The sequence below is a fragment of the Lipotes vexillifer genome, unplaced genomic scaffold, assembly GCF_000442215.2.
Source record: "Lipotes vexillifer unplaced genomic scaffold, Lipotes_vexillifer_v1.1 scaffold560, whole genome shotgun sequence".
Taxonomy (NCBI): Eukaryota; Metazoa; Chordata; class Mammalia; order Artiodactyla; family Lipotidae; genus Lipotes; species Lipotes vexillifer.
This window is the reverse complement of record NW_006792210.1, coordinates 128,677-139,180: the sequence shown is the minus strand read 5'-3', so window position 1 is coordinate 139,180 and position 10,504 is coordinate 128,677. Positions and strand designations below refer to the sequence as shown.

Below are 10,504 nucleotides of genomic sequence, written 5' to 3'. Positions count from 1 at the left end.
TTAGATGTTTCAGAAGTGCAATAGGTGAAGAATCTCAATCTAGCTACCTCTTAATCACTTTTTATTGTGTGTCCAGCACTCTCCTGGCCCTCTGGGGGGCTATGAAATGATGTTCCTACCCTTAGGAAGCTTAACCTCTCTTGAGGAATGAAGTCCCTCAAACTAGAAGCAGAGAAGATTAGAAAATTTCAGCCAGGAGGTTAGAAAAAGAAGAAGAGATCAAGATAGGTGAATGGGGTCAAGAAGGGCTTCAAGGAGAAGGCAGGCCTGAGCCTCAAAGGCAGGATTTAATCAGTAGAGGATATTTCAGATAAAGTCAACAAATAGTTTGCATAACTCAGGGAGAGGCCTGTGCAGAGACTGAATGGACTGGAATGGAAACGGCTATTAGGAAGTATTGGAAAGTATGGTTGAGTAGATAAGATAGGGTCAGTCTGTAAGTTCCTCAAGAGCAGTGTCTAACTGATCTCATGCAAAGTATCCCCCATAGCAGAGGGCACTGGACCAAATCCACGGGTGGTGTCCAATACACCCTTATCATTTGATTAAGAAAAAATAATTTCATTGAGCCTAAAACCAAGATAAGAAGTTTGACCCCAATCCTATACATAACAAATATATATATATAATTTTTATAGGTATTGAGCTGAGGGCAGGGACTTTCTAAAGTCCAAGCCAAACAAGCTAAGAGATAGTACAGGACCTGGCCGGACATTGACGGAAGGTAGTAGGTCCAGGTGGCAAAGCCAACGTGAGGTATTAACTGTTCTAATGCAGAAGTCTTTCAAGAGGTGCCCTCATTTTAAAAGAATGGCCTTGCAAGAAAACTGTCCTTTTAGCAAAGGGATGAATCTCCCCGAGCGGGGGCATTTTGAACACAAAAAGGACACTGCTTGACCTCAGTGCTTACAACTGGAGCCCAGTTTGCTCAGGCTTTTTGAGGGTATTAGCGGCCTGGTTCTGTCCCTAGAAGTAGTTGGCCTTCTCACTGCTCAGCAGGGCCCCAGCAACTGGCTCTCAGAGCCCCAGCAGACCCTTGCCCCCATCTATGCTCTAGCAAAACTATATGCAAATTTTAGTTAATCAAACCCATTTCCCCACTAACTTGCATTAAAACATCAGCCATTTGTCTTCATTTCTGATTTCTTTTGACCAGCCTGTCACTTTTTTTTTAAATAAATTTATTTTATTTATTTTTGGCTGTGTTGGGTTTTCGTTGCTGTGCGCGGGCTTTCTCTAGTTGCAGCGAGCGGGGGGCTACTCTTCATTGCGGTGCGTGGGCTTCTTATTGCGGTGGCTTCTCTTGTCGCAGAGCACAGGCTCTAGGCGCGTGGGCTTCAATAGTTGTGGCATGAGGGCTCAGTAGTTGTGGCTCGCGGGCTCTAGAGCACGGGCTCTAAAGCGCAGGCTCAGTGGTTGTGGCACACAGGCTTAGTTGCTCCGTGGCATGTGGGATCTTCCCAGACCAGGGCTCCAACCCATGTCCCCTGCATTGGCAGGTGGAGTCTTAACCACTGCACCACCAGGGAAGTCCCCAGCCAGTCACTTCTAACACCTTTAGGCTCGATGAAGCATCAACAAGCACCAAAATGCATTAGAGGTGGGGTCAGCAAACCGTGGGCCACAGGCCAAATCCCGTCCACCTGCCTGCATTTCTGTGACCCTCATGCTCAGAGTGGTCTTTACGTTTTAAATGGTTGGAAAAAATCAAAATAATAATAATTCAGAACATGTGAAAATGAAACCCACACGTGAAATTCAAATTTCAGTGTCCGCAAATGAACTTTTATTGGCACACAGTCACGTTCATCCTTTTACATATCATCAATGGCTGGTTTTGTTCTATAGTTAACAGCTCAATAGTTGCAGAGGCCACGTGGTCTGCAAAGCTAAAGATAGTTACCAGCTGGCCCTTTACAGAAGAAGTTTGTTGGCCCCTGCCCTAGAGCAATGGTTCTCAGTTTGGGGTGATTTTGCCCTCCAGGGGACATTTAGCGTTATCTGGAGACAGTTTTGGTTGTCACAGCTGGGGATGGGATGGTACAGTGTGCTACTGACATCTAGTGGGTAGGGATGTTACAGTGCACAGGACAGCCTCCACAGCAAAGAATTGTCTGGCCTCAAAAGACTATAGTGCTGAGGTTGAGAAACCGAGGATTGGAAGAACCTAACATACTTCTAGTAAAGGGGAAACTCCATCCTTAACAAGGACTCCGTTTAGTGAACACCCAGATCTTTAATTTACATTAGCTCATGGAACCTTCGCAATCACTCTGCAACGGAGTTACTGATATTCTTCTTTTACAGGGAAGTTTTGACCACAACTTGCCCCAGAGCATACACAGCTGGCAAGCCTGTCTGGCTCCAGAGCCGGTATTTTTCCACACCTCAGTGCCTGCCGGGGCTCGGTGACGTCACAGGCAAGTGTTGTTCCCGCTCGGCTGCCCCTAGTGTGCGAGCTGCGCAGACGCAGGCCAGTGTCGTTCCCCCCGGTACCCCCTCAGAGGCCTCCAGGCCTCGGTTCGAAGAGGGTATCGACCACTCTCCGGTCTCCAGCATCTGGCCATTCGGGAAATGAAGCTGAGGAAAGGAAACCCCACCTCGACGGCGACCAGAATTATGAAAACTGACCACTCTCCCTCTTGCCCGCTTTAATGCTGGCAGGGACAAGAGGAGGATTCCCTCCCTAGGAGACCCTATCCATAGAAGGCTTTCCAAGTCATATCCATGAATTTTAGGGATGCTCACATCACAGTATTAAATAAGAGGAGACATGCAGCGCAGAGTTCTTTTCCTTCTGGAATTAAAACTCACCCGAATCTTATTCTGTAGGGTTTGGCAACTCCACTTTCTCCATCTATTTATTATCCTGGAAGATAATGAGCTCAACGGATCAGTTAAGTCCATGCTAATGAAGGAAAAGTAAAGGACTTCCTGCTCACCTCCACCTCACCCCACGGAAATTTCAAGCCCAGGTGGGGGGAGTAGGCCCAGCAGCCTACCCAGGAAGGTTGCAAACTGGCTGATGGTGCCTCCCTGAGCTCCTCGGTCACCCCCTTTGAAAGGAAGCCACCCACTCCTCCTAAGGCAAACCGCGGTGGGCCCATCACCTAATGATCACACAGCCGTTGAGCATTTCTTTGAATTTTATTGAAAATTGGCATGGACATTAGAAAGGTATCAAGCTAAACAATGCTGGTTTCGGGATGTTTCTCTTGGCGAATGAAAGCCCCAGAGGGCCAACGACTGGTCACATCTCTGAGCAAAAAGAACAAAGGAGAAGAAAGGAAAAACAGACTCTGGAAAACATGCAAAGAGGCTCTCTCAAGAGACACAGGACAGTGGAATGGCAATGGTTGTAGGGATATATGGGAATGAGCACACTCACATGGTATTTTGATGCAAGTTAAACCAATGAATTCAAGGCAGATTTTTCAACATCAAAGCTCTCCCTCCAGATCCCAAGTTGAGCAGAAACTTCTCTCAAAACCCCAACTGGCCTTGGAAGGTTGAATGGAGTCATTTTGCTCTCACTAAGCTTAAACTCCCCCGACTCTCCCTTCTCCACCTGAGAGTTAGTAGATCCACTTCCCCCACTTGCTGGGGGGTCTGCAGGTCTGTGAATGCTGAAGAAGATATGAATGTCGCTTGACTTTCTCGTCCATATTCAGAAATGTTTAAGAGTGGCCGCAGACAGTCAACCCATTGAGCCGGAGAACTGGCATTTAAAAAGAAAAACAGAAAAACTCAAACGAAAACTTGTGGGCACTACTTCCACACCCACAGCTGAGGTCTCCTGCCGCAGCCACTTACACGTGGGTGAGTCGTCCTGCAGTTGTCTCTCTGAGGCTACATTTGGTCCATTCTCCAGCTCGGATGGTTCCTCTCCTGCCTTGTTAGGTTAGGACAAGACACTTCCATTTAAAATACCATGTAAGTCGGGAGAGAGCGTCTTGCCTGGACACAGGGACACAATGAACACTTGTGTGGTGTGTGTGTGTGTGTGTGTGTGTGTGTGTGTGTGTGTGTGTGTGTGTGTGTGCCTGCGCATGCGCACGCACTTTGGCGGGAGAGGGAATTGGTTGGTTTCTGATTTGAGACAATATGGAACCCTAACTCTTCTATAATGGCAGTCTTCTCCTTTAGACTTAGTGCCGCTGCTGAAGACAAGATTAAAAGAAGCTGGAGAGGGAGAGAGAAAGAAAGAAAACATGAAATTAGCTACAGAAAAAGGATATTCAAAGTAAGACAGGATGAGGGAAGTGGGCAGTGTGAGGTAGCACAGGGTACACTTGGAGAAGACAGGTGAGAAATGGGGCCACTGATGGACCAAGACCACAGGGAAATGTGCTGAGAAGGTTTGAAGAACACCACACACCAGTTAAAAGCTTCTTGTTTTAATTAAAACAGAGAGAGAGAGAGAGAGAGAGCACATATTAACAGCCACATGTGAATGCCAAATAATTAAAACAAAAAACATAAACAACAAAGTGATCTGTACTGCAGCTAGGAAAAGCAAACTTCTTGGCTGAAGAGACATGAGCGGTGTGTGTGTGTACACGTGGAGATTTTTCAAGAAAACCATTCCATCCCAGTCTCGGTTGGGGTGCGCGTGGAGCCGGACACAGACCATTTCTAACGGCTGGTTTTGTTTCACCAGAAGTAAACAGAGTACTTAGGGTATTTTTAAAAATAACAATAACTGTACCACTTAAAACGTCTTTTCACGGAAGAAGGAAGAAAACCCTTCTGTCTACAGTGAGACAAGCTACCCAATAAAATAAGCATTTTAATTCTTTTAATAGCCTTGGTTGACTTCCTAAAGGTCTCGTGTTCACTCACAGGGTAGATTTTTACCAAACTTCCTTGATGACAAGGATCATCTAGGGCACCTGTTAAACATCCACATCCGCATCCGCACGCCCCATTCCAGACTCCCAGGAAAGCTGAGCAGCTAACAGGTGCCTGTGACTCTTATCGTCAGCGGAAGTGCTCAGTTCAGGAGCTGGCCTAGAGTCCTCTGCTTTGCCTGTCCCTACCCACCCCATCCTCGAGTATTTTCTTACGGGATAAAAACCTCAAAGGCGGGCTTCCCTGGTGGCGCAGTGCTTGGGAGTCCGCCTACTGATGCAGGGGACGCAGCTTCGTGCCCCGGTCCGGGAGGATCCCACATTCAACACAGTCCCTATCAAAATCCTAGCCTGCTTTTTTTGTAGAAATTAACAAACTGATACTAAAATTCATATGGAATTACAAGAGACCCAGATACCCATAACAATCCTGAAAAAGAACAAAGTTCAAGGAGATTTCGAAATTTAGTATTACAGCTGCAGTAATCAAGACCGTGTAGTACTGGCATAAGATTAGACATATACATATAGGAGTTTGGGATTAACATATACATACTACTATATATAATATAGATAATCGACAAGGACCTATTGTATAGCACAGGGAACTCTACTCAATATTCTGTAATAAAAAAAAAAAAAAAAAAAAAAAAAAAAAAAAAAAAAACCTCAAAGGCCCTCTAATACTAACTATTCATTTTCTCTGGAACATCAAAAGACTTGTCTCTAGGAACATACATGAACACACTGAGTCCATTTGTAAAATGGCTCGGGACTCAGGACACACTGAATTTAGCCTGGCTTCTGCCATGAAACAGGACTGGGGCGTCTGGCAAGTCCCTTCATTTCTCGGGGCCTCAATTTCCTCTTACAAGAAAGTGGGTCCTGTCTGTCTTCTGGACCAAAATGTCTCCCTTCATACAAAATTCCTGCCTAGTCTCTGAAGGTCTCTCAAAGGCTGGGTGGCTCTAATACCTTTTGAAGTTGTCAGAGCTCCTCAAGCCTCAAGTAGTTAATCTGTAAACAAATGCAAATGAGGGAGCCTCCGATTTGTGATGCAAATAATTACAGCGGATGGAGACCGATTAGTTGTTTAAGTTTGGGATTCTTGGGAAGCAGCCGTGAAACTGGTCACAGAAACATCAAAGCTGCAAATAAGCAGCCTTTCCCAAGGAGACCTGACAGCCCTAGCTTAGCATCTCCCTGAGCTACTGGCTGAGTACCCAAGCTTTTTTGTTTTTTAAATCTCCGAGCACAGGGTCTAAAATGCTCCACTGTGTGACTTGGATTTTCTCAAGAAACTAGCTTATGCTTTCGCAGCACCACCTTCATACTTGCTTCTGGCCACTCACCAATCGGTGACTCACCAAACAATACATGTCAAAACTGCACTCTTGCTTTGCCAACAAGAAAAGATAAAGTGTGTGCATTTGTTTGTTTTTTCTGCTTTTTGCTTCCTGTCATTATCTATTATTGAAGAGAGAACTCCCCTTCCCATTCTCAATACTTCAAAAAGGCCTGAAATTTTCACATAGCCTTGTTTGTGTGTTTTGAAAGAAAGTGACCAAAAAAAAAAAGAAAAAAAAAAACCAAAAAAAAAAAAAAAACAACCCTCAAAAATAAAAAAGAAGGTCATGGTCAGTGCCAGTGGGACTGTGAGGCAGAAATCAAAAGAAGAGGTGGGGCTTGAAGTGGAGGTACATGGCAGGGGCAGGGGACCCAGCTGCCTGGTGCTCCAAAGGAAAGCTGTCAGTTACAATAGGAACCTTGGCTTAAAAGGCTAAATGGAGTCCAGTCCAGCTGTAGCGGGGAATACTATTCAGTACACAGCCATGGATTACTGCAAAGGAAGGGCAGAGAAACGGCGTGTTAGCCACAGATCGTTGCCAGGTCACTCCAGCTCTCACTCTCTCACTGGCCAAACACCAAAGGCCACTGTGCCTCATGGCCCTGACAATGGAGGGCTCTCAACTTCAAAGGGGCTCCCAAAGCCACTATCGGATGGGCCCCATCATACAAATCAGGGCTGGAAGATTTTTAAAATACCAAATCCTTAGACTGGGGACAAAGTTAAGGACCTTCCAAGGCACACCTCTTTTCTCCTCTCCAACTGATAGTCTCACCTCTTCTTATTGTGGGGCACGCGCAATATACAGATTGAAACTCATCATCACATTCACTAAATAGACTGGAAGATTCATCAGAGCAAAACTGAAAACACTGATCCTTTGACCACTCAGTTTAGCAGTTTGTGACAGGGGATGATTATACCTGCTACTGGCCCTGCCTTATTGGGATGGTGTGGCGTCCCAAGGGAAATTACAGAGGAGATGCTGAGACACCTCATAATAATTCCATAAGACACTAGGCTGGTACTAATATTCAGGTTTAATCTGCCTTCTGCACCTGTGGGGTACTCAGAATAACAGAGAGCAGAAATTTATGCTACTTTCTTCAGCAGTCGTGTTGTCTGGGAAGGGCTGGCTGTAAGTAAACTCGTTCCAGGTTTTTAACACAGCTTGAGTGCAATTATTTTGAGTGAATCAAAACTGGAAAGGGCTGGGCTGACAGGCCAGAAGGAAAAGGCACCAAAGGATTCTCCTTCTGGAACCCTCTGAGAAGAGGCTGCGGCTCTTCTGTTGGGGGCTGAGGGATGGTTGGGGAAGCCAAGTGACTGCGGACTAATGGGGAAAGCCGTGCTGATTGGTGCTCACCCAGCCATGGTGGATGCAAATACCTCAGGGGAACAAGCAGCAGCCAGAGTTGCAACAGGGAAGCTGGTGGTATAGAAGAGCAGGTGGGACCCCTGAACATGTTACAGTCCAGCAAAGATGGAGTGGGGAGTGGCCGGCTGGGGGCGCTGGGAGGGGCACTGGGATGCAGGATGCATCTTTAAACCACGTGACTGATGGCTTCTTGACCAGAGGCCAGACGCCGTCCTCAGACTCTCGGGCTTCTATAAACCTTGGCAGGAAGAAAGGGGAGGGCACGGGTTCTGTGCCCACAGACGTGTTAAGGGGGAATTAGAGACAGGGAAGCCCAACTCTGTTGCACAGGAAAAGGGCGTCTACAGGAAGCCCAAACTGAAAATGAAAACAGAAGTTGGGTTAATGAATGGATGGATTAATGTCAAAAAAAAAAAAAGATTAGAAGAAAATGTCTTGATGACTAATGGATAAATTAGAATATAGCTGTGTTAGATGGTCTTAAGTCCTTATTGCACTGGCTTCTGGGAACATGCTTTCTCTCTCATTCACCCACACACCTCTGAGTGGCGACCACAGTGGCATTAGCTAGCAAAACAATTATCAACAGCCACAAGAATACTTCTCTCTTCTTAATTACTAGGTCCTGACTAGTGCCCCCCACCCAGACACCTTGCAAATCTCAGGTGGCCTCAGGCCACGGCACAGTGCGCCAGGCTCTCAGCCACTGAGTGCCTCGCCCCACAGGGAAAGCAGAGGAGGTAGAGGTTTTACCTTCAGAGAGTCCCAGTCCACTACCTGGTACCCCTGGGGCAAGATCTGTTGGAGAAGTGTCTGGGGGCAGTAACTGGGCTCTGCACTAGGGTCCGACCACAGTCACCTGAAAACCTGAACTATGGAAAAATCCATTATTGGTTTGTGTTCACACTGCACTTTGAACTTTCTCCCATTTAAACTTCATCCTTGTGACCAAGTTTGACATATGAGGAGGCTGAGAAACACGGTGAGGCCAACGGACTTGCCTGAGGTCACAGAGAAAGAGTCACAACCAAGAGGCGCAGCGCCTGAATCCCTTGGCTGCTTGATCAAGACTACGCTTTCCTTCATGCCACAGTGTCCCTGAGAACTCCTTGCCTGTGGACCTAAGCCCCTGGTTATTTTTTACCTGAACACATTTATCTCATTAAATAAAGATATTGGGGAGGGACAGTTAAAAGCATATGCTGAGTATGTTTGTACAGTCACTTCCTCAGAGTGAATACATCCACACCTACACACACACACTCATGTGAATGGCAGTTTATACCAGGAACTAGGAGTTTTGCATTCTTGTTCCCCGCTATGTGAGCCTTGGCAAGTCTCTTAAATTCCCCACTCCTCCATTTGTTCATCTTGTCAACTGAAGATTAGCCCTTCCTCCTCTACCTCACGGGACTGCTGTAATGTGAAAATGAGGTACCATACGGAAAAACACTTTGAATAGTATGAAAATGTAATACAAATGCTCAGTTCTTCTTTGTCTACTACCTAGGGGAAGAGAAACCTACAGAACACTGCAACAGCCTATGTCCTGGGCTGCACGGGAAGGCTGAAATATTTTGATATGTGTATACCGTCCATGCACTGGGCACCCCCAACCAAGGGTCAAGGGGCCAGCAACCACTGAGACACAGCACCTGCAACTGTGTGCGGGTCACAGAAGGATTTCTCTTGCAATTGCAGACACCTGCCAGTAGTGCCTCAAGCCATTTCAAAACCAGCAAGGAACAGTAAGCCTCACTCTGCCTGCACTCTAGTTAATGAGGGGTGGCCTTTGTGATCCACCCCTGAAATGAGGGCTTTGGGGGATGGACGGGTTGCCTTGGCTGCTTTCAGACCCCAGGGAGCCAAGGAAGGCCTCCTTCCCCTATTTGGTTTGGAACTGCTTTGGTGGTGTGCTGGCGAGAAGCATGCCAGAAAAAGCCAACCTACTCAGGGTCGGGGTTGGCTGTTCCCACTGTTTGCCGATTGCCTCTCACTTGTAAAGTATGGCTTTAATTATAGTTTTGCCAGGGTTCATTTTAGTAATGGCCATTACCAATGATTTACTCTGGGAAAGCTGAACCAAATTGTGTCAAAGAGCGTTAATTTGGGTTTCATTAACTGAAATCTAACTGAACCGGATGCAACTTTCCTGTTGTCCTCATTGAAAATGGGGGCGGGGGGCAAAGAAAATACACATGAACTGAGTGTCGGCCTCTGTGCTGGGCACTGGGACTGCAGCCATGGACAGACACTCTCGGAGTTGTGAGTCTTCCTAGGTGGAAACCTGCTGTTTCATTCAAGTCAACTAACAGGGCTCCAAGACTTGCTTTTAAGCCAGACAATAAATCATTTCATTGTTCTTTTCGGGTTGTTTCCTTTGGCCCAATTTCACGGGCCTTATGTTTCAGAAGCCTCTATGGACTTCCTCTTCGGGATTTGCTTGAAAGTAGGATGTTTTGCCAGCTGCCCAAAGTCCCCAGTGCAGTAGCTGCAGCAATTAGTTCGGTGACTAACAGCAGGCTCTCCATTTAAATCATAAATTCCATGGGTGAGTGGGGAGAAGTCTTCTCAATATTTTATAGTCCCTGATCCAAACAAACCAAATGTAAAAGGCATTTATGAGACAACCGGGGTATTCTGAACACTGACAAGAAATTTTATGTGAACGAATTGTTAATCTTGGGGGTGTCATAATGGTGGCGTTGTCGTTATTTATTTTTTTTAAGAGTCATGAGCTCTTAGAGATACATGCTGAAGTATTTACAAATGAAATGACAAGGGTTTCGCTTTGCAGTAATCCAGCCGGTTTGGAGCAGTAGATAAGACAGGATTGGCGTATGTTGACAGTTGTTTGGGGGCTGTGTTGTGGGTACATGGGGCTGCATTGTACTGTCCTCTCTCTTCTTTCATTCCTGCCTGGAAGGT

General features: G+C 46.3%; 1 protein-coding gene across 4 annotated transcripts in view; it reads right to left on the bottom strand.

Annotated features, from left to right (window-relative positions):
* Nucleotides 1-3,131: 3,131 nt before the first annotated feature.
* SEPTIN6 (septin 6) overlaps nt 3,132-10,504 on the bottom strand; it is a 68,672-nt gene continuing 61,299 nt past the window's right edge. For 2 of the 4 annotated variants that reach the window (XM_007465440.1, XM_007465438.1), the window contains one exon: nt 4,152-4,182. Coding sequence is in view for 2 of the 4 variants with exons in the window: in XM_007465438.1 (XP_007465500.1) it covers nt 4,173-4,182 (10 nt within the window). In the remaining 2 variants the exon portion in view is untranslated. Of the gene's footprint in view, nt 3,958-4,151; nt 4,183-7,222; nt 7,934-10,504 lie in introns of those variants that run through there. The other 2 variants (XM_007465437.1, XM_007465439.1) reach the window with 2 other exon arrangements.